This window comes from Rissa tridactyla, chromosome 1, assembly GCF_028500815.1.
Source record: "Rissa tridactyla isolate bRisTri1 chromosome 1, bRisTri1.patW.cur.20221130, whole genome shotgun sequence".
NCBI lineage: Eukaryota > Metazoa > Chordata > Aves > Charadriiformes > Laridae > Rissa > Rissa tridactyla.
The window spans coordinates 33,654,566-33,678,831 of NC_071466.1; the positions used below are offsets into that span (position 1 = coordinate 33,654,566).

Sequence of the window (24,266 nt, forward strand, 5' to 3'; positions counted from 1 at the left end):
TTTCAGAAAGTAACAATTCTACTTTTCATTGCATATATAATGCACATACACTAAGTAAGACTAAATTAAGGCAAAGGCAGATGAAGAAAAAAAAAATATGTATTGTGTATTTAAGAAACTTCCTTTAAAACAAATTATTTTATCTCGATCCAAACATTCACAATAGCTGGAAGCTGGATGATAGCATGTTTACAGTTGTATAATAGCCCCAAAACCAGTAGTGCATCCTCCCAGTGTATTAAGAAAAGATCCTTTAAAAGATGAAAAACAAGATTAGGCCAAAGCCTCTTGACTGAATTAACATAAGACAAAAGATATAGCCACCTATGGTGCGTATTATTTAAAACTCGGTTTAAGCAGTTTGCATTTTTCTTGAAAAAATATGCAAATGTTCTATTAAACATTCCTACTTTCCTGATAAATCAATGCTCACAATTTGGTCAGAAAGACAAGGCAGATCCCATAGGATGGAAGCTTAAAAGTGGATTTTGGGGGGACATTTTCCAGCCTTGTTTTTGAGTGTTGCTCCCTTTTTTTCTCTCCGGTAATTGTTCATGCAACCACAGCTTCAAAACAGCAGGTACGATGATACATCTCCTGCACTCTCCCCTACAAAAGTTGCCGTTACAAAGATCCAAATCACATTAAAAAGTTCAAACTTGCTTTGTAAATGGCAGTTTTCAGTGTAAACGGCACGACACAGGACGGCATCAGCGATATTTGAGCTAGCTCCTCATGAACTGCCAAAGCTCAACGGCACAGGACATGCCACGACACGGATGCCGCAAAGTTGAACAAAAGGGAATGCGAAGTCCTGCACGTAGCGAAGACTCCTGGCTCTCAGCTGGGCCAGCCTGACCCAGGACACGCTCTAGGTTCTGTGCATCGTCTGAGAAATACTCAGGACAGGGATTTCGGACATCAACAACATGTTAAGTCAGCTTTGGATCCCCATTCTGATTGTATCTCCTGTGGAAATACCTACCCAGAATTCAAGCAAGAAGCACAATATTGCCTTGGAATGAAAAAGGAGGAGAAAAGCATCCACCTTTGTTCATAGAATCATAGAATTGCCTGGGTTGGAAGGGACCAGGGACATTTCAGAGCAACCTAACTCTGGCAAAAACCACCACTAAACCGTATCTCTAAGCACTATGTCTACCCATTTTTTAAATACCTCCAGGGATGGTGACTCAACCACTTCCCCAGGCAGCCTCTGCCAATGCTTGATAACCCTGTCAGTGTAAAAATTTCTCCTAATACCCAGTCTAAACCTCCCCTGGCGCAACTTGAGGCCGTTTCCTCTTGTCCTGTCGCTTGTTCCTTGGGAGAAGAGACTGACCCCCACCTCTCTACAGCCTCCTTCCAGGTAGTTCACATCTCACTTAACCATCATCTATTCCATTTTATCTTCTCGCTTTTAAAAATAGCACTGCAGGTAAAAAGCCTTAATTTTAACCATAAAAGAAAACACCAATAATAGGAAAAAGAAAACAGAAGACTTTTAGACAAACAGGTTTATAAGATTTATTTTCCATTGCACATACATGGATTATATACAAGTTAGTAACATAAGTTACTTCTTAATTTTCTAAAAGATTGTTACAGCAAACACTTGCCATTTTAAAACATCAAGTCAGAAATCAATCTAAAAAGGTAAATATGACAATATTTTAAAAACAAAACAAATTGCACTTTGTTAGGGAGAGTCAAATACAGGTTTGTCTATATGCTGTAACAAACTATATAGCAGGTAATATTACAGTTAGAAGTAGCTCTTGCAGTCCATTTGTACATTAATAATTCTTTTCAATTTTACTTAATTAAAAACTGGTGGATATTTCAGAGACTTTCTCTTCTTCCTAGTATTCAAGATTCATCACATGAAATGCACTAGCAGCTAAGTCTTTATACAATTGCTATTCAAATATAAGAACACCACACCTGAAAATAAGGAAAAAAACCTAAACCATATTGATTTTACATGTATCATGAGATGAAAAGTATGGGAGGTGTTCAGCAATAAAGCCCTGTCCACTACTTACGTAAAAGAAGATTTTAAAAAATAATCACTGCACACAATACAAAGGGTGGGGTCATACTGTAGTTTTTAAGTCTCCGGGAACAGCAATATTCCTCATTACTGTTCACAGATGAGTGTTTCCATAGCAAACCTGTTCTCAAAGTGTCGAATCTTTCGGCAATTGACGGCTTCACGCTTCTGAATTCCTGTTTGTATCAGCAAAGAACAACGGAGGGTAAACACAAGAGGGGACGAGGTACATCAGAGACGTAATAGTTTTACGTTTACTATAATAAGATGTCACCAGAAATCAGAACTACCTCTCCTCGACCCCCCTTCTCAGAGGAAACACGCGTAGGCACACATACGTAGGTAGAAAATCACTAAGCAGGCGATAATGCTGGTTCCTGGTGGGGGGATCCAAATCGCAGGACTGGTTTAATTAAAACCAACCTGCCCCAAACCCCCCCACTGGACAGTTTTAACCCTCACCAGTTCACAATCTCCCTCTCTGTGCATCTGTAAAAACGCTTGTGGGGCCGCGAGAGAGGGAAAAGCAAAGGAATAAACTGCTATAGGCAAAAAAAAAAAAAAGTGGACTAGTAGTATTTAAACAACAACATCTGGTAATCGGAGAAAGAAAGAATTTAACCACATTTTAGCCAAACTAATGCTCACTGCCAACCTACGCTCATCGTTATTACCACAGGATCAACATACTGAATTTGGAATTGAATTTTGCTATTAAGACCTTCTCCTCTTTAAACATTGTTAAAGTGTTTTTAGAAAATTTATTAATTTTCCTTGTTTTACCAAGCAGTCAGGTCCAACAATACGACTAAAGCAATTAAACTGCTTCAGCGTGAACTTGCACACCACACACAGGATTTAAAAAAAAAAAAAAAAATAAAAAAAAAAAGAAGCAAGTCTGAGTAAAATCCCAGTGAAAAATTTAAGGCAGCGTTTAATAGCTTGTCAAGACTTCCAAATGATTTCCATGAAGGAGTACCAAGCACCACAGTTCTCCTGTGAAGACAACTCTTACTCACATTTCCCTGATGCAAATAGGAAGACGTGGACTAATTTATGAATGGCTTTAATGACAAGAAGAACCTGCAATTCTGTACTTGGACTACAAGGCTACGGCTTCTCATACATTAAAGGGGCTTTGGAGGAGTGGGTCGATAAACAATATTAAGGAAAAGCATCAACGAAAACCTGAACCCCAGAAAACACACCCATGCGCACACCCCGCTTTTTGTAGCTCCAACTCACTGGGGCCTTGAGCAGTTTTGCACAATAAAATAACTTAATTTCCATCCCTACACAGAAAATATCAGACGTACTTAACAGAGCCAGTTACGGCAATAAGCAACCCTTGCTTTAATAAGAGTCACACCTTTCAACACAACCAAGCCTATTTATTGCACTCAAGCGGCATTGAACTTTCTGCCAACACAAAAGATCGCAGGAGGAACGTTTTACCTTTCATGGCTTCTTTGCGCTGTAGTTTATAGGTTTCCTTGCCACGGCAGAGGCGGTAAATAAAGAATCCCAGCTGATCCACATTTTCAATGCGATCAGTAACAATCATCTGCTCATGAATCAAATAGGACTGAGGCAAATACGTTCCAGCCTGTTGAGCAAAAATACAACAGCTTTGTCAAAAGCCATCTCTTCGTGGTCCTAAGTGCCCAAGAAACAAGAGGCAAAGGCTTCCCAAGCCTCTTCTGGTCCCTTCAGTGTTCTTTTGCCCCAGCTGAAATGACGGAGGACTCTGGCTCCGTGACACCTCCCTGTACACAACTGGAGATGCACATACTCAGCGATCAGCCCATTTCCTAATACTGACACTGGCAAATAATCATCAGCTTTTTTGAAATATTACTTCATTTAAGAAATCCTATTAGCTTGTTTCATATTTATGGCAGTAGAGAAGGTGCTGCTTGCTTTCTAAAAATAAAACGAACACTTATTATGGAAAAAAAATTCAGCTTCTCTGGTGAAAGATCACGATATTTTTTATTGACAATAAGCAACCTGAAATTTCTATTGCAAAACAAGACTGTCTTCTCAGTCCAACCAATATGTTGAGAAGAAGCTGATTAAATGCTATTCTTTTCAGTAAAGAAGAAAAAAGACTGTATTAAATTCAGTTGAGAATAGAGTTGGGGTGGTTCAGCCTGGAGAAGAGAAGGCTCCAGGGAGACCTTATAGCGGCCTTCCAGTACCTAAAGGGGGCCTACAGGAGAGATGGGGAGGGACTCTTTATCAGGGAGTGTAGCGATAGGACGAGGGGATGGTTTTAAACTGAAAGAGGGGAGATTTTGATTAGATATTAGGAAGAATTTTTTCACTATTGGAGGTGGTGAGGCACTGGAACAGGTTGCCCAGAGAAGCTGTGGCTGCCCCATCCCTGGAAGTGTTCAAGGCCAGGCTGGATGGGGCTTTGAGCAGCCTGGTCTAGTGGGAGGTGTCCCTGCCCATGGCAGGGGGGGTGGAACTAGGTGATCTTTAAGGTCCCTTCCAACCCAAACCATTCTATGTTTCTACAAAATTCACTTTAAATTATGAAAATTTTCTTCAGTACATACTACGAGGAAAACAACAGCAATTTTTCTTTTCTTTAAATAAGAGCTTGGAAGACTTCACACTCCCAAATTATCCCACTTGTTATTTGGTAATTAAATCACTGTAAATTACTGTTATCTTAACCCCTGGTCTCTTGGATCTCAGGAGAGAGCCTCCAGGGAGCCCCGAGGCAAAGCAGCAGTGCAGGGCATCCGCAGGGTGGGCAGCGATGCCGAGGACTTGGGGCAGCCTCCAAGGACGCTCCTGGACCTGTGCCCTCCAAACCTCAGGACGTCCCAGACTGTCCCCCCACACCAAATCTGTCCTTCTCAGCCCTCCCGGGGGGCGCAGGAGGAGGGGGAGCTCAGTGCAGGAATCTCCTCTGCTCAGCTGCTGCGGGAGCAGTTACCCGTAAGCACCGGGACCCAGCACAGCCACCAATGTCGTCGCCATCTTGGAGACGTCCTGTGCATCGTATACGGTTAAAATTGGCTCAACAACGGGAAGGAGGTGGATGAACAAATATACCTGGGTTTCAGCCTTGTTTCCCAAGGAAAGGAGGCCTTTCACCGTCTGCATATTTAAGCAAACTGCATCAATACATAGAAACGTAGTTCTTTAGGTTAAACTTATGGCTTTTTTAAAAAAACAAAACAGCCCAGAGCACCTCCATTTTCATAAAATGCCCTCTGCATGTATTTAGAGCCCATTTTAATGAAACACACGCTTTCATTTCATACATTTTTTTCCTTGTGCAACCAGTGTGACTGCAGTACAGCGAACAGAAATTTACTTACGTTGTGCAGCTGCAGAATAGTTGCCCAAATTTCAGTTACAAAACATTTAGCCTGATTTTCTGAGACATCAAATGCCCACAGCTCTTTGTTAATACAATGAGACTTAAACAGATGTCTCATAAAATCAGGGCACTCACTGTTGGGGACAATGATCAAACCAGTTTGCTTTTGCACAGATTTGCAATTAAATGCGTGATGCCTGGTTATCCTCTTACTTGTAAAGCAAGCATATTTGATTTAGTACTCATGAGAAACTAGGAAATTAACAGATTTTAATAGTGGAGTTTGTGTGAACTAAAAATGGAAACAAAACAGCATAGACAAAGTGAAAAAACATGGGGGGGGGGTCACTGAGTTTTACAGACATCGCCTCATCCTTATGTTCAGGAAATGGAAGTGTGGTTAAATAGCCAGTCTCAAAATAGGCAGCAAAAAAGCGGCAGAGGACTTACTTGTGAAGTCGTTTTTCACAAGAAATTTATTTATATACATGAAGCACTCGGAAATGGCTAAAATGGTTCCTGGAGTCCTAGTTCCAAAGCCTTGTTTGAAAAGATGCAAACTCAAAGATGATATTAACAATTCTAAAGTTACAAAAGCCCAGTAAAATAAAATTTAAAATACTCTCCCCAAATCTTAGACAAGTTAGGTTATCAGCTCTCTTCCCCACCCGGAGCGTTCTGCTGTTCTGTGAAGAAACCAGAAGGCTGAGAAATTTTAATCTGCATTACAAGCGTATAGTTATAAGAGTTAAAGAAAAAGACGGTTCATATTAAATTAGTAAGACACCCCATTAGATTATCTACTCTGGCCTCCTCAATTTCACAGGCCATTTCGTTTCACCCAGTTACTACTACTAACAGAACAGCGTGTTCTGTGGTGGAGACAAGCCAGCACCAGCACGACAGGGCAGGCAGTTGTGTTCAATTACCAAACCCTGCTGGGAAGCAATTAGGAGCTCCCACAACACTATACTGTAAACTCACATTCGGTTGTTCAGCGATTGCGGTATCTCAGTCCTTTCCACGGTCCTCGTTTTTAAGGACAACGAATCTAGTTCCGAAGGTCTGGTGCTCGCAGAACCAAGAATCTGGCTGTACTAAAACCCCTCTTGCTGAAATGGGCCTTGCTAATCATACAATCCAAATCTCGACCACTCCTACAAAACCTCCCTGGAAACAGGGGGATCCATCTTAAGGCTGCTGGAAGGCTCGTGAACTCAGATCCAGTGCCAGTCCATCACACTCGGTGCCACATCTCATTTCTCTGAGCACACACAGCCGATCCAACACACCTCACGTACATCACCCACGAGTCAACTGCATCAGGTCAAAGTCAGGTCAACCCTAAGGACTCCTGCTTTAAACAATGCCCACATGAAAAGGATTTCCCAGTATATCTACTTTAAGCTTCTCGGCTAACCAGTCTTAGCCCAGCGGATACATGCCTCACGGAAACTTCATAGTCGCAATGGATTATAAATTAAAAAACACCTAGACTACTATCAAAGAGTCTGGATACGCCACATCTACACTATTTAGTCAATCAAATTTGTAGCATCAAAGAACGAAATCAGGTTTGTTTGCCTTCCTCTGAATTAATAATTCCTTTATGATTGTAGTTAATTAACTAAGAAGGTTTTAGATTTTTTTTTTTTCCTCTCTTTGCAAAGATCTCTAGTGATCAGCTTACTTGCTAACACACGCACCTTATGTGAATGCCAGCATTCTGGGGGAAAAAAGAAAAAAAAGGAAAAAAAATAATTCATTTTTCCCTGTCTTAAGAACAAATTACTTACGATTTTACCGTACCTTGATGTTGATGAGCAGCTCCAGGAAATTTTTTGGTGGCATAACAACTGAAGTGTTCAGAGGAATCACGTAGCACTTATCCAGGCTAAGGTCAAGATAGGCAGTGAGTCTCTGTTGAGAAAATATTTATTTTAATCAAAATAATGAGAATGTCAGAAAATTCACATGCGGACTTTGCTAAACTGCTCTTGCCTCATGTTGTTCTTCAAATTTTGTTCACTATAAAGTCTGTCCAGCAAGGCCCGGTCTGAGAGTAGGTAAATGCAGAAGTAAAAGGTAGTCTTGTTGAGAGTTTGAATCCCTGACAGGCAGCGGGCGAGAAGAGGCTCAAATGCACTACGTTAATGAAATTACAAAGGTGTACCTGAGCTACCGGGGACTCAAGTACAGTACTCATTTATTCCTAGTGCCCGCATTTTGAAACAACAGGGCAAAAACCTTACTCTGATCTCCAGGCTTTCACATTTTATTATAGCATAAAGGAGAAATGCTGCTGGTAAGAACAAAATATAGAAGGAAAAAACACCGCTACAGATAACACAACAAAAATACTTTTATTTTCAATTCTACTACTGACTTGAAGTATTAACGATTATTCATAGCTGAATTATTATCTTTATAGTACCTGAACGGCAGTATTTGGCATTATTTGATAAAAACAGAGATATAAAAGCCCAGGGAATTATCCTGATGAATCCCACGGCTCTGTTCACTGAGCTGTGTTTTACCGCATCTGTTCTTGCTAAAGAAGACATTCTCTCAAGCTGCTGAAAGCTCTGAGGCTGCGGACGTATACAAAGTGCTGAGCACCAAGAGCCCAACAGTCAAAATAGTACCAGGGCAGCAATCATCACTGCAACTAATCTCATTACACAGGAGTAAGTGCTGTGTCTATGGCAAATGATCCTTGCACTGACCTTTAGAGCAAAGCCTTTAACCCATTCAATCAAAAAGTGAATTTCTAATATTATATTGTTCCTATCCACTTCTTACATACCGCTTTTTTTTTTTTGTTATAGTTTTCCCTCTTTAGAAGTTTTGCTCTAACTCTTAACAGAAGCTCCCTAAATATATTCAGAAATATTTTTAAATGACATAGCTCAAGCAAGCAATGTTTTCCTCCAAATCTGGTTATGAATATTTGAGAGATAGCACTCATTTTGCCTGGAAAACTTTAAACTCTGAAGTTTGCATAAAAAAATAGGACGCTTCCCTATTCTTCTTTTTCAGCTTTGCTTAAAAAAAGCTGTTCAGTGAAGTATTCACAGCAATTAACTTCCCAAAAACCAGCTGTAGAACATTTCAACGCTATCAGACAGCTTCCATCAGGCTGATACAGAAAAGACGGGCTTCTAATTGTTTTACAGCTGTCGTTAATACCAAGAGCCGTAGGCCTGTCAACTGCCTTGGCAAAAATTTATTACTGTGATTCCTATCAATCAAAGTTTCTTCTACAAAAGAGGAAGAAACAGCTAAAAGCGCTTCAAAACCGTGAATCAGTGCCTTCAGGAACCGCAAATAGCCTGTGGTGCAGAAGGAAAATTTAGCTTCTGCTAGGCTTCCTACGGCATCTGGAAAAGGAGCTCTCTTCCACCCTCGGTCAGCTGGTTGCTTCCTGCCCCTTCTTTTGCTGCTCCGGGGTTTTTGAGCCATGCTACGAGAGCAGCCTCTGGGGGTGCGTGAACATACCTAGAGACATCAGACGTCACCAGGCCCTGCAGGCCGAGGCCAAAGCTGCGACGGCCCTTTCTAAACTTCCCTTGGTTGAGCAAAGTCTGGCTCGGTGGACTTAGCACAGCAAGATGTATATTCTCTCGACTTCCTCATACTAAGGAAAGGAAACAGCTCTAAGACTTTTCCCTTTCTAAAAACAGAACTGTATTTGCGAACGGTGGTTTACATGCTACCTCATGACGGTTGTATAACGCTGTACTTTGTATGCCCGGTTAATAATTGCTTGCAGCCTGCTGCTGATCAAAACGTTTCTGCTGCCTCCTCCACCCTCTGCTCTCCCCCACCACAATAATTAGGGAGTACATTCATCAGGATGACTGAGGGGGAAGATTTTTCAAGTTTTAAATGCTTTCAGCTTCTTCACAAATTATTTCTTACCCGGTGGAAGTCATGGACGATATCAGCAGGATCGCTATCAGCAAACTCAGGGACTGGCACGCTGATAAATTCAACGTCCTCCTCCTCCAGGATCTGAATGTTTTGCTCGATGGTGTGGTAGCGAGCACTCTGAGCCTCTGCCCCAGGCTCGGGTAAACTCAAGCCGTCTTCAATGTACTTTATTCCACAGAAATACACACCGCCCTGCTAAAAATAGCAAACAACCCAGCAACAAAAACATCAATCACTTTGTTAGAAGTTTAAAACTAATATTCTCAAAGTACTGCAGAGAAGAAAAACTTGTCAGACTAGATGAAATGTTTTCCCTGTAATTTGATTCACACACCAAAGTAGGAGCCAGTTGCTATCTACAACAGGGCCACGGGTAAAACCTTGATGGTACTGAACCCAGAGGGAGCCCTTCCCTTGAATTCAAGGAAAACAGGATCCCAAAAGCAGGTTCTTAAAATCTAGTCTGCTATTTTGCATCCATTATCTGTGGCACATTGCATTTTATTTTTAGAAAGACAAGGAAGTTCCTACACCTATATACATGCATATTATTATTATTATTAAATTTTGATTTAACTGCAGTCAATAATTACAATTTAAGACATTGAAACTGACCGTCCAAATCACTTTTAAAAAGCAAGTCTAACTCTGAATTTGATCCTGCTTAGAGTAGGGGGTTGAACCAGACAACTTCACGAGTTTCCTTCCAACCTCAAGCATTCTGTGCAGCTGCTTAGTCTTAGGCTTCAGAAGTTTTGAAAGTCAGTTTCTAGAAGAAATTATTTTTTGTTCCGAACAGTTTTAAAAGACAAAAGGGTAATAAAAAGAAATTGAAACAACTATTTTGTGTCCTTCTGTCACAGTACACGTGTCAGTTACCCAAGTGAAGTGCAATATGAAGTCCTGAGTCAGAGGAAGTCATATACCAGATTTATAGCCAGATAGTTTTAGAAACACACGATTTATGCATATGCACATGCCATCAATCTAAAGTCATTGACAACATGTCTTCAGTGCAATGTTAGCTCAATTCTGAATGTTTCCTTCTCCCCAGATCTGACTCATGAACAACAAGTACCACAAGTTTCAATTAAACGGCACTTTCAATTTCAGCTTGCCGGCAGGTGGAAGGTGCAGCACTGCGGTGCCAGGCACGGATGAGACATGCAGCAATGCAGCAGGCCTTCAGCTACTCTGAGCTTGTTAATCCACCAAGATACGCTACGCCATTTAAGCATCGTTTGCAACGCTACTGCTCCCCTGTAAATTAGGTTAACGTGACAGCCAAAGAGACTAGAGCAAGTTCAGCTAGAATTTCTCATGTTATCAGGAATAGTGTGTCCAGCAGGACCAGGGAAGTCATTGTCCCCCTGGACTCGGCACTGGTGAGGCCTCATCTCAAGTGCTGTGTCCAGTTTTGGGCCCCTCACCACAAAAAAAGACATTGAGGTGCTGGAGCATGTTCAGAGAAGGGCAACGAAGCTGGTGAGGGGTCTGGAGCACAAGTCTTATGAGGAGCGGCTGAGGGAGCTGGGGTTGTTCAGCCTGGAGAAAAGGAGGCTGAGGGGAGACCTTATCGCTCTCTACAGCTACCTGAAAGGAGGTTGTAGAGAGGTGGAGGTCAGTCTCTTCTCCCAAGGAACAGGCGATAGGACAAGAGGAAACAGCCTCAAGTTGTGCCAGGGGAGGTTTAGACTGGATATTAGGAAAAATTGTTGCACTGACAGGGTTATTAAGCATTGGCACAGGCTGCCTGGGGAAGCGGTTGAGTCACCATCCCTGGAGGTATTTAAAAGACAGGCAGACGTGGTGCTTAGAGATATGGTTTAGTGATGGGTTTTGTCAGTGTTAGGTTGATGGTTGGACTTGATGATCTGAAAAGTCCTTTCCAACCCAGGCAATTCTATGATTCTATGTTTAATCATTTTGCTTTCTACATTAGCAGCTACTAAAAGGGGGGGGAAAATAATCCTGGTAGCAGGGACAAGAACACAGAATTTCTGCCTTATAATTTGGTGCGCTACCCAGTGGGCTAGAGGGATTCATGTTTTGGTTATACTCTCCCTATCTGACCCCATGAATCTTGCTACCTCAGCAGTTTCTGAAGGAGGGGGGTGTGCGTTTGCACCACCCGAGCAACAGCCCAGCACATCCACCGCCGCCCGGTGACAGTTCCCCCCCTGAGGAAGACAACATTTAACTCGAATTTCCCACGTTTCAGGTAAACGTTCCACTTCCCTGGCACTGCTGCCTTCACAGGGCTCCTCTTGCAGGGGTGCCATTTGTTAAAAGACTGAAAATACATTTTGTCAGAGGTCTAATCCTGTCAGCGTGGATTAGACTTGACGGAGCATGTTTAACCACGTTGGCTGTGCTTCTCCCACGTCCCCTGCAGGGCCTGTTTTTCTTATCCCTGTGGAAGCTAGGAAGGAGGAGAGTCGCTGCACCGCTTTCACAAGCGGTCCCTTTCCTGCGCGTTAGCAGTACCGCGTGCCTCTTGGAAATCTGTGGTCAAACAAGGAGGTTTTCAAGGGGTTAATCTACCGCCAGTATTGAGCGCTGCTGAACAGAGAGTGAGCAGGTGGAAATCTGGGGCACCACTGGTGTTCCCAAACCCAAGTCCTATTTAGATACAACCCTTTCTCTGCAAAGGAAGGTTTTCAGAAGCGTTGCTCCCTTTTATTTGCCAGCTTCGCTCCTGCTTTCCTCTGCTGATAGGTAACTTCAGAGCAGGCCACACACTTTGCCTTTAGAAAAGCTGAAGTTTTAGAAAGATAAAAATGGGAGCAGCAAGGCAAGTTGGTTTAGTCTGTTGCTGCTCTTCCCTCTTCTAAACATAAAGCGTAACTGAGAAAAATGCAACCCTCCCATGACAAAAATGCATTTGACTTACCTGGAATGCAAAATATTTGTACAGATAGGCACCACCCAGGATCACACCAGCCAGCATAAAGGCCAACCCGAAGCACATGCACCAGCACCAGGCTCTCCTCTGCCCGACCGGCACAGCATCCTCAGGGTCCTGCAATGCATCAGAGACCTTCAACAACAACGTTCCCAGGACACGCATGACAGCAGATACTTCAGGTCCAGCCAGTACAAACATCGCATCCATCAGAAAAGGCTTACATGCGCTTTAGCACAATTGTTTGGAAACATATTTTATTTGGTAGAGTTCAAAACAGATCTATGTAAGTTGAGGTTTAGGAAAACTTGTATTAACAGTCATTTTTAATGCCATCGTCACTGACAAAATCAGCAGACTTAACTCTTAAGGAAGAGAAAAACATAACAAAATCTCCCGAGATACCAAATAACACACAGTGAGCCACTTTAAAGATTGCAGACAGAAAAATATCCATTCTCAGGCAAACTCCATGCAGCAACAGCAGAGCGAGGAAGTCAATTCAGAAAGGTCAGATTCTTTTTTATCTTGGTATATGCAATTTAAGTGAGCTTGAAGAACCAACAAAAGATCAAAGGTAATGAGAAGAGCAAAATACATCATTTCCTATGTTGTTCCATCAGGACAAAAGAGACTTTACCACCTCTTTGCTGGCAGAATAATAAGAGTGGAAAAAAAAAAAAAAAAAAAAAGCTCTGTAAGTTGTAGTTAAGGAGGCTTTCTGCTCAAAGACAGCGTTGGCCATGCCTCACTCTATCTGCTGTGCATGTTATGCTAAAGGCATGACAGGATGTTTCCCCTTTGGGGCACTAGTTTGCATAACCATGCAGTCCCCACAGGCATCTGAAGCAATAAACTGCTGCTTGCAAAATCCTCCCTCTATCAGCCACACCACAGCGCTCTTTCCTCCCCAAAGTGTTTGCGTAACTCACATCCAGAAAAAAAAAAACAAAACAAAACAAAACAAAACCAACCAGAAACACCTCCCCCCACCATCTTTGAGTCACCCTCTTCTAAACCATGACGATCCTAGGAAAATCTCAGAATTCAAAGCAATTCATTACCCCATTGCAACCAAAAAACCAATAGGGTAGCATGATGACCAAGGCGAAATCATTACATCCAAATAAACAAAAAACGTCAAACCAGGAAGAGTGAAGCGCTTGAGAAGGCACCAATAGCTACGGTTGTCAGTCGATGTTCTGCCTCATGTGGGTTTTTTTTGCAGTATTTGCTAATTAGAATGATTTCCCACTTGAACGAAGTCGTGGGTGTAGTCCCCACGCTGTCGTGGTCCAGTGGGGAAGGAATTCCTCTCATCTGGCCGAAGCCATCTAAGCAAGTCTGATGCCAAACGGAAAGGGGACCCTCCCTGTAAATGGTGGGGAGAAAGAAGCATTTCCTGAGAATGACTCATCCCAACCATCCCTGAGAGGGAGAAACAGTCTTTTAGATGGACTTCTTTTCACTGATTATAGTGGGAAATTCCATGGTTAAAAAACTAGGTAACTAATTCATATGTAGCTAAAATTAGGTGATGTGAAACCCACCTTTATAGTACACTGCAATTATCTTTGATACAGAAGTGGCAATGCAGCTCCTTTGCCAGGCAACGGCTGCCAAAACCTGATTCAGAAATATTTAAGAGTCAAACTGAAGATATTTCATAGATTTTGGTTTATGTTACCTTGCAAACTACCACTGTAAATCAGATTGCGAAATCTCCATCTTCGGAGGTTTTTGAGACTCAACCAGACAAAGCCATGGCTGATCTTGCTTTGGCAACCATCCTGTTTCTAAAGGGAGCTTGGACCAGATGACTTCCAGAGGCCCCCTCCAACCAACATTTCTGGGACACGTTACAAGGCAAAGTTAGAGCGGCTAGAAAACAGTTGCCGTGGACTGAAAAAGCAGAATGAAAAGACAAGTAATAACTTTTAAAAGTGTTTACATTACTAATTATTTAAGGAATTCAGCGTGAAGAATCACAGGATTACTAGCTGCGTGGTTTTTAACCTGGCTGTTTGCAAAGACTGAGAATAGAACATAATACCCACGGTAATCTAATTAACTTTCAGGTCAGGTTAAGATTCACTGTGAATTCTTCTATAAATCATCTCAATTATAAATCTAAACCAGGTAAAACAAGGATTTTTATTTTTATGTTGCCCCTTATCATTAGGTAACTATTTCCCTAGATATTTCAACGCATAAAGGACACCCAATTGAAACTTTTTTAAATAGCTGTCATTTAAACTGTTAGAGGTTAATGTCAGAAAAACGAATAGCAAACTGGCTCTGGGATACGATGCCAAAATATTCCCTAGTGAAGAATATAAAGAGTATCTTTATTCCTTCCCAGTGCTGCTTTTTTTTTTTTAACTCCAAGCAGAATTATCCATTAGTGGAGTAACTGTCTCTTCCATTTTTACATCAGAAAGACTTACAAAATATGCATCTGGGAAATGGTGCAGAAGGCATACACAGCGTGAACGCCTACCTGGAAATGGGGATTAATGTCAAATTAGTTTTGCATACGACACAAAAATAATCAGGGAAAGGAAAGTCACTTTTACCATGCTAGGAGGAAGCTGAAGGATGAGTTTATCAGTATTCCACCATAAATAATTTTTCTTTAATACAGGAGATGACAGATGTAAACAATATGCTTATTTTAAGTCTTTAATCCTCTACCAGCAGCTAAATTTTATCATTATTATTTCTGAAGGCATCCCTAATGGTAGCACAGTAACGTATTTTGTATTTGTGGTTGCCCATTGCATTGATTTGTCCACAGCCTACTGCACAGCAAATTTATGTAGAGCAAGAGTTCAAGCCCAGTTTAGCCTCTTGCTTAGGACTCTGCATGAAAGTATTGCATCTCGGTACAGAGGAACCACAAGCATTAGGTAACACTGCAAACATTTTATGCTTTTGAAGGAGAACACAGAATTTATTTCCTTTTCTGAATCTGAAACCTAAGTATACCATCAATCAGCTTAAACCACCTTAAATTATTATAAATAAGCTACTGAAGCTAAATTATACTCTTATTAGGAGCTGTCCCATGGCTAACCTGGCTAAGCTTTTGTATTGTTGCCATGACAGCTTAGTTTGGGCTGAATTGACCCAAAAGAATAATTCATCCCTCGCTACATAAATCTGACCCTCTGCACTGCAAGAGAAATAATTGTGAGGGATGCTCACCCTCCTTCCAGGTGACTCATGTTCTGAAAAGAAAAAAAAAACACAACAAGCAACCATTAAGTGAAAGCGGATCCCCACTAAGAGGGACAGTGCTGAATTAGCACCTCTCCCCACATAGTTACGACCGCACTTTGTTCCCAGACAGCAGCGCCAGCTTCTGAAGCCACAGCACAACGTGAGACTGCAGCCTCACGGACTAATTTTTCTCTAGGTCAGCTTTCCGCTGCCAGAGGTACCTGACAAAAGAAAGCACCGTGTACTTGAGGTGAAGACTGACCTCTAAAAATATGCCCCTCTACTTTTGTGAGCAGTGATAATTGAGCATTGCTGTTCCAGTCCTTTTCTCTCCCCTCTTCCGCTTCATCCCTGCCCCGTGTACTTCCAAGTCCCTGGTGAATCCTCAGCCTTAAGATGATGCCACAGAACTAAACTTCTCCAATGCAAAATGCCTTAGGAGGAACTGGATGCAAGCCCAATACTGGCTTGTTTCCCTTGACGAGCTGATTGTTGTAATTGGAAAACATTTGATTAGCTTGTTTCCCATGGACAAGACATGAAACAGAAGCATCTCTCCACCACTTGTACACTAAACCCTACAGCGTTAAAATTAAACGGCTCAGAACTTCCCAATCTGAATAGCTTCAAGCTCTGCAGGAACAGTTTTCCTGTAGATTGAAAATGAGAAGTATTAAATTCTCTTTTTAAAGATAATTTAATTTTAAAAATGTTGGTAGGATTCTCTCAAATCGGTCATCTTCTCACAAAGCAGTTGCAAGACGACTGCAGTTTTGAGTAAAGCCCCCTCCGTCAGTGACCACAGCAGCTCAGGTAGAGCTGCACTTGGTCTTGGTACTGGGACCCTCAAACACTTCGGAGATGAACAAATGATACCACGATTTACCAAATGATACCACTATTTACCAAAGCACCTCTCAATTACAGAGAAAGAGAGATCTTCACAAGAACGTATTTACGACAATTAGCATTAAGTGTTCTGGAGTGGACTGGACTGAAAGAAAAAAAAAAGTTAATAACCTCTAAAGCTGCAAACATTAGCAGTTAATTAATGGCTACCGGCCATAAATTCTCTTGCTCTTTTCAGTTAAATTTTAATTTTACTTTTTTTTTTTCCCTCTTTAAATAAATGCTGAATTTCAGAAGCACCAAATTCATGTTTGGGGTAACATCACAAAATTATTCTAAGAAACTTCAATACTGAGCCACAAATGTGTATAATTAGACTTGGTAATTACTTAGATTTTCCCCTTGTGGCTTTTTGTACATAGTGGAATATAATTGCTTTAACATTATGAAAGTAAAGCAGTCTAAAAAGTTACAAGGCGTATGTCTAGTTCATATTAAAATGGGTGAGAAGATTATCAGACCTTGTTCCTTTACAGAAATTAAGGACACATCAGTTATATGATTAAAAAAAAAAAAATCATATGAAACAATTGGGTAAGAATCCACCTAAACCAGATACAATGGATGTGCTTGGATATGCTGTGGAGACTCCAGAATACTGTATGACAGTTGTGCACCTATGCAAAAGATAATGTCCCAAATTTAAAAACAGATACCACAGCAATAAAAATAATTTTGGGAGGGGGAAATCTCTTTCAGAACTGACACGCAGCCTTTGATCCGCAGAGAAAACAGATGCAGAGTATTACTGAGTATAACAAATATTACTAAAAATGTCTGCAGCATAATACACAAACTGTCCATAATTATGCATCTGAGAATAACATCTTTTATTTTTACATATATATATATACACACACATAGACACACATATAAAAGCTTACAATTTATGTGAGTAAAATTAGCTAGAAGCCGTTCGGAACAGTTTCCTTCCGAGGTCCTTTGCGTGCCAGTCAGCTCAGACGGATGGACAGAATGCAGTGGGGCCTCTCAGCTTCCTAAAGGCAAATATTGACCAACTGCAGCTTTAATGAGTGGAATGGGGAAAAGAGAAGTTAATGACTCCCTGAAAGTGTTTTTTAATGAGGGAGGCTAAAAAGTCTTGAAATAAAATACTGACCGGCGGCTGAATAAACAGAATTCTGTTGGTCAGGCTTGCCTGCTCTGACTTGCAAATCTGACATCTGTAGAAAATCCTCCCCAAAAGACAGTCAATTTTAAATGAACTCAATTTAGAAAGAGCTCTGCATTCCTCCCATGGTATTCCTGCCTGAAGACTGCTCCAAGCTTGGTATTCTATTTATTACTTGTTGCAGATGGGAAATTAAGGCAGGCTTTTTTGCAAGACTCCTCACTTGGCAGATGCTGCGAATCTGGAAGGCCGTCATGCTGATCCGCCTCTCAAGCCGCAATTTTATGCTTCCTAATAAAATTAAATTTAAATTTTAAGTACAATGACCTTTTAACTTGCCAGTTGGAAAAACAGACTCTATAGACAATAAATGCCTCAGAGATCGCTCGCTTATCACAAGGAGTGACGTATTCTTTCTACGCGGATGATGAAGCCTGAAAAGAAGCTAGGGTTGTTTATGCGCAGTTGATATCTGAACACTGCAACCCCTCTGCGGCAGCACTGCCAGTTCCTCTTCTGTCAAGATGGACAGGGACTTGTCCATCTGGCCAAAGGCTCTCTGCCTGAAGAATAGTATGAAAACCAAACCTTAGTTCTGGTGTTGCTTGTTGCAGTCACCCAGCTTGGATAACTAAGGGGATTAATTAATTAGAATTATCTATGAGGCAGTTAGTACTATTAACCTCTTCCTGTATTTCTAATATCTGTATATGTCCTGTAGAATAACATTGTAAATACAAATTCTGTTGTAAAGCACTAGGACATCAACCAGCGAGAAGAAAATACATTCCAAGAGATTTCCAAAGTTCAAAGCACAAGATCATTTTTCTATTAGTTGAATGCTATCTTTCACCAAATAGTGGGGGTGTTTTATTAAAAAAATTAGGTGTCTGCCAAATGACTTATTTCATGGTTCAAACGTCATAACCATCATGGAATAAAAACATTAATATAAGCTGCCATCTCAAGATCATCTTAAAAAGGGAATCGGTGCTGGTGGATAGGAAGGAAGCTGCATGTATTGGGAAAGACGAAGGTGAAGGAAGAACAAAAACAAATTGGAAAACAGGCAAGAAAAGGGGAGCGGGAAATAAAACTAGAGAGAAACATGGTGGAACATGAAGAGTTCAATTTCTCTGCAGGAAGTCAAGGAGTATTACAACTGTAACGTGAATGTAAAGGATGTGAATCAGCAGTTCACCCAGAGCTACGTGATAGAGGGACAATAAAAGAAGCTGTCTTGGAAGAGTAATCCTGCAATTCTTAACCGATGTGAGTAATCCTGATTTACCTAAACACTGCCTTCAACTTCTGAGATAAGAGATTACAAAACTTGATAGCAGCCAACAATCAAAGAGGACAGGTAAAGTGGAAGAAGCCTGTAACTATTTAGTCTGCTGTTTTGATTAAATTTGGGAGCAGTATTGTTAAGAGTGGTTATTTTTATTGTTGGCTTTAGTTCTTACAAGGCCTAGAAAGAGAAAAAAAAAAACAAAACACACACAACCCCAACCACACTCATTTAAATGGTCTGAAAGTTTTGTCTTTGTAGACCAGGCAAGGACTTCGTTCAGGTGATTCACACGTACACCTTTCAGCTATATCTTCATCCCAGGCTGTCTACAGCAATTGTACAACTAACCACGCACTATATTCTACTCCGTTTTCTTCAAACTGTGTTCTCCCAATTTTTCCACTTTTCTCTGTCCAGTTCCAAGATCGCCCAACTCCCTGCTCTCACCACCAAACCCAGTGGTTTCAAGTCCTCCTATAATTTCCTTCTTATCCTGTGTCTATGCCCCCTGTATCTTTCCCCATCCCAAAGCAGAGTTCTCCAGTCTGTGCCACATGCAGAGTACTGGGCAAACCTTATTTCCATTCCCTCCCTTCATTAATGCTACAAGACAAACCATTCACCACATCAGCGTGCTACAGTCTCAGGAAGAGGAGCTGGGCTACGGCCACGGAAGTGCTACATTTTTAGCCTGCCCCACCAACCAACATTAAACCAACACTCCTAGTACAGCAACGAGGAATTTTTAGCAAACAGGATCATAATATCATCTCATATTCCTTCTGAACATCAGGAAATACTTTTTTAGTGTGAGGGTGACTGAGCGCTGATGCAGGTTGCCCAGGGAGGTCGTGGAGTCTCCATCCTTGGAGATATTCAAAAGCCATCTGGACATGGTCCTGGGCAACCGGCTCTAGTGAGCAAGGGCTTGGCCCAGATGACCTCCGGAGGTCCCTTCCAACTTCAGCCATTCTGTGATAACACATCTACAGTCTTTAAGCAACACTAATACTATACAGGGAGGGGATTAATAAATAACCTTAATCACTTGCTTCATTTAACAAAAAATAGATAAAAAACAAATCCAGGAGCGCTGGGTCTGTGCTAGACAAGTAATAAAGCTCCCCATATCATTCATTTCCTTTGCTTTGGGGCTTTACAGTTCTCCTGCCTTCTTCCTCCTCCCCTTGCCCCCAACATGAAACTTCAACAAAACCTACAACACTTGGCAAAACGTGTTGCCTTTAAATGTCTGGTTGTTGAATTCGAAAGTTCTTGTGCCACTGACAGCCACAGAGATCTACAATTGCCACGGGACTGAATAAAAAGTTTTCATAAGCTTTGTTAGTGAAGAGGTGGTGAAAGCCAATTTTTTTTATATGCTGTATAAATGTTGATGAAGTTACCTATACATTTTCATAAATTAGAATGATGGAAATTTGTTGTGCGTTCCACATCTATTAAGAAACAAAAAGTGTTCTGGTGGAACAGTTTGCATGTCATAGACCAAAACACGCAGACAAAAGCTTGCACAGATATCTGGCAAGAGGTGCCCGAGGGATATTTATTTCTTTTAAACAAGAAACCCCAAGTCTGAGAGGTTATATGGCACATTCTTCAGAATACATTTTGCCTTCAGAAAACAAAATCACTACACCCTTTACGGTGACAGCATGTCAAACATGGCATTTAACTGTCCAATTTTTAGAAATGCTTCATTTTTACACATTGACAAAATAAATCCCTTTCCCCACCCATATTCTTTGACTTAAAATTAACTTGCATTCTACCATACTTACAAAAACTACACTAAATAAATCTATAACTTCAAATGCAATATTTCTCTCGACTTTAACCTGAATTATTAGCTCAGTGTTTGAAAACAGGAACTGAGAAGGTTCCTATTCCACTTAAAATAGATCAATACTGAATTATCTTTTTGACCTTGATTGTTCCAGTTCCTGTCTCTTCCTTATCCTGCTCGCTTCTTATGTCTGAAATTTCTCTGCTTTTTTCCTACGACTGCCTGAATCTCAGACATTAGTGTGATGGAACGCTATGTGGATTTAACCTAGATTTCTCTCAAGGCTATTTTCCCAAGCGGTGATGGCTCTTTCACCCAAGAGATCTCATTAGCATGCACATATGCACCACTGAGCCTCAGAATTTAATAACTCTATTCCCAGTTGAGCCACAGATGGTGTGTCATCTCAAGCAAGTTACAAACACCATGTCTCAGTTTCTCTCAAAAGTAGAATCTAGCATCGCAGAAATCACTCGGGAGGTCTTGAGTCCAGCCTCTTGGCTCAAAAGGAGAGTGGACTCTGAAACCTGTCAACATTGCTCAGGGCTCTTGTCCAGTGAGGTTTTGAGAACCTCCAAGGACTCTGACTTCAAAGCTTCTCTGGGCAACCTGCTCAGCATTCAGTTCTCCTGCTGCCGAAAAACACTTTGCCTATACCCAGTTGGAAGCTCTGCTTTTTCAATTTATGCCCACTGCCTTTTCATTCACCTCCCCAGGTGCTGGGAGGCTGCTGTGAAGTCTTCCCACAGCCACCTCATCTCCAGGCTGAGCAAGCACCCCTCCCTTGGCCACTCTTCACAGGGTACATGCTCCAGCCTCCAACCATTGAGGTGGCCGCTGATGGACTCGCACCAGTCTGTCAATGTCTTTGATGTCTTTTTTTGGATCGGAAAGCTCTCAGCCTTCAGCGATGACAGTGACTCGTGCACAGCTGACTGTCCACCAGAAGGCTTGAGTCCTTCTCAAGCAGATCAGCTTCCCAGCCAGGCGGTCCCCAGCCCATCCTGATGGAGGAATGAGTCTGTTCCATGTACAGGACTTTGCATTTGTTATTTCTGAAACTCACGAGGTTCTGTTCAGCCCATTACTGTAGCCTGCTGGGGTCCCTCTGAATGGCAGCCTTGTCCTCAAAAAACCATACCTTGCTCATACACATTAGTGAATTAAGATGCGCGGTACCTGTGCAGCAAGCGGAGTTCTCCGAGTGGAAGCCATTCAACATGGCAAATACAGAATAGCATTTAATTGTAGCGCTTAGGAGTAACAGCACAGAAGAGCTGACCTTGAAAGGCTTACATTTAATTACGCCCCCTTTCTAGAAGAAACTGTTGTAACAGTCTGAAGGGCTTCACTGTAATTATTCCCAGCCTGAAGTGGTGCACACACTGGCAGCACCCAGCACCTGGCTGCATCACACCCTGCAGAAATACAGATGCTGGCCGATGTTCAAACACCCTATCAAGCAACAAGAAAACTTCCCAAAACTGCAAACCTTAAGCAAGACAACACATTGACCACACCGCACAGCAGCCTCAAAAAGCCACATCCAGCTTCCTGGCCTGTAAAGAGCACTGCATTTTCAAATGTGTAAATGCAAGGGGTTTCTATATGGGCTGTATCTTCTAAAATAAATAAATAAGTAGACCTTCATGATTCAGCAATCCATCCCAGAGATCAGTGCCCCCTCCCCATATGATGTCCCCAGCCTACTCTTCTTCCAGAGTCATTCCACCGTCTCATTCTACCCTCAAAACAGCAGGAAAGTGCCAGAGTCAGGACTTTACTGAACCCTAGGAGGAAGACAACCACAAATTATCCAAGGATTTGCATTCAAGGAACTCTGCTCTTAAAATGCCTGTGGGTTTTATTTTTATGTGTGTATATATACAAAAAATAATATATACTATATATTTAATAATACATAAACTTTATAAAAATATTTGTATAGACACACACACTGGCACTATTTGGAAAGGGCAAACAAAACAACTTATTTTTTCCATGACGTCTATAATAACTGTTGGACAAATATTACTTCGCTGTTTTTTTCATGGTAAATTTTTAAGGCTGTTGCACAAAGGACCCTTGCTTGTAGATGCCGCATCGATCACTCAGATAGGTGCTGGAGTTGGAGTCTCTCTATATGTCCATTGTGGTCCAAACCCTAGGCCACGTGATGTCTGCTGGAAAACCATTCCTGACTTCATTGCAGAGCTCAATCTTATTAATTATCTCATTCCTTCGTTTTACCACATCTGTAAAATTAGGACAGATATCTGAGTTTCATAAATTAGCATGCTTTTCATCTGTAGATTCAAAGTAATTTCCACTGAGGATAAAAAGCAGTACATGAATAGTAAGAAAATGAACGTTGTATTATTCATATGGATCAGGAGACTAAAAGCAGATAATGCTAACCTTTGTCAAGGGGGAGGGAACAAAATAAAACAAAAAAAAGGAATCCATGCAATAGCTAACAGACAGCACCATTACTTATCCCAGCTGTAGTTCTTATGTTTGAAATACGTCACAATGTTTTTGGAAGCACAGAATAAAGCACATTTAAAATGACTAGGACTTAAAAATGCAGTATTTGCTTTTGAAGATATTTCCCGACAGTCAGAGAGAGAACTATTTTCTTTGTGTGTAAGCTATTTAGTGCCTGTAGTTAGTGGCTACTGGATAGAAAATATGGATAATGCTGACAAATATTCCAAAATCACAACTGCAGAAGAGTTAGTTGAAAATACTACTGGAGGTAAGTATGCTTACCATTCTTACAGCCCCCTCTCAAATGACCACTAGCATCAAAATTTATTAAGTTGCTAATAAGAGAAAAAATGGAAAGCACCATGCAAATAACGAGGAAAATTGATTTATTTGAGTCTATAGGAATACAACTGTTAGACTACATTTGCAACTGTAAACATTTCATTAAAATACTTAACAGGAAAAAAAACATATATACACCTTATATTTTGAAATTAAACTCTTCTTGAAATACACATTCATATGTTGGAATAAATATTATAATGGAAGGAGCCTAAACCATTTCCCTTGAAAATACTGTTGATTCCAAGAACATTTTCTTTCAAGTGTTTGTTTTCACACGGAAGTTCAGCATTTCATCTTCAGAAATGAACTAATTTAACTTCAGCTTTTCCCACTGAACAGAACTTTTCGTTCCAACAGCCTCTGTTTAAGTGGTATTTTTCACACCACTATGCAATGTTAACATCCAAACTAATTTTTTGCAGCTTATCAGAAAGAAAATAATATTGCAGCACAGAAAGACAAGAGTGAACATATGAGAAGTATTTATGGCATTATCTGTAACAATGTATTACAGCACAGGATAGTTTTTTTTAGACATTGCACTGTGTAAAGATTCACCTAATTACAGACTTTGCCATGTGACAATGTTAAGCAAAAAAAGAAAACATTCTGCAAATGCATTTGTAGGGCGAGGGGCCTCAGCCAGGTATAAATTTGTTCACCTGAAAAGAGAAACTATTTACAGGTGCGTAAAGTATCTGCATTGTGTCTATGCTCATCCCCGCACTGAATTCATATAAGCCGTAATGATACGTACGGATATCAGCTCTTGCTCAGACAGACAAAAACATAAATGATACAAACAACTGACGAAGCAGTTATTACAAAGGTCTAGTAGA

At 41.1% G+C, this 24,266-nt stretch overlaps 1 protein-coding gene across 2 annotated transcripts in view; it reads right to left on the reverse strand.

The window, feature by feature from the left end:
- Positions 1–1,502: 1,502 nt before the first annotated feature.
- The window catches only part of ITM2B (integral membrane protein 2B), a 28,551-nt gene continuing 5,787 nt past the window's right edge, over positions 1,503–24,266 (reverse strand). The window contains exons 2-6 of one of the 2 annotated variants that reach the window (XM_054188851.1): positions 12,220–12,348; positions 9,315–9,518; positions 7,203–7,313; positions 3,509–3,659; positions 1,503–2,229 (exon numbers count right to left, since the gene is read on the reverse strand). In XM_054188851.1, coding sequence (XP_054044826.1) covers positions 2,141–2,229; positions 3,509–3,659; positions 7,203–7,313; positions 9,315–9,518; positions 12,220–12,348 — 684 coding nt within the window. In that variant the 3' untranslated portion in view covers positions 1,503–2,140. Of the gene's footprint in view, positions 2,230–3,508; positions 3,660–7,202; positions 7,314–9,314; positions 9,522–12,219; positions 12,349–24,266 lie in introns of both variants that reach the window. The other variant, XM_054188850.1, reaches the window with a different exon arrangement.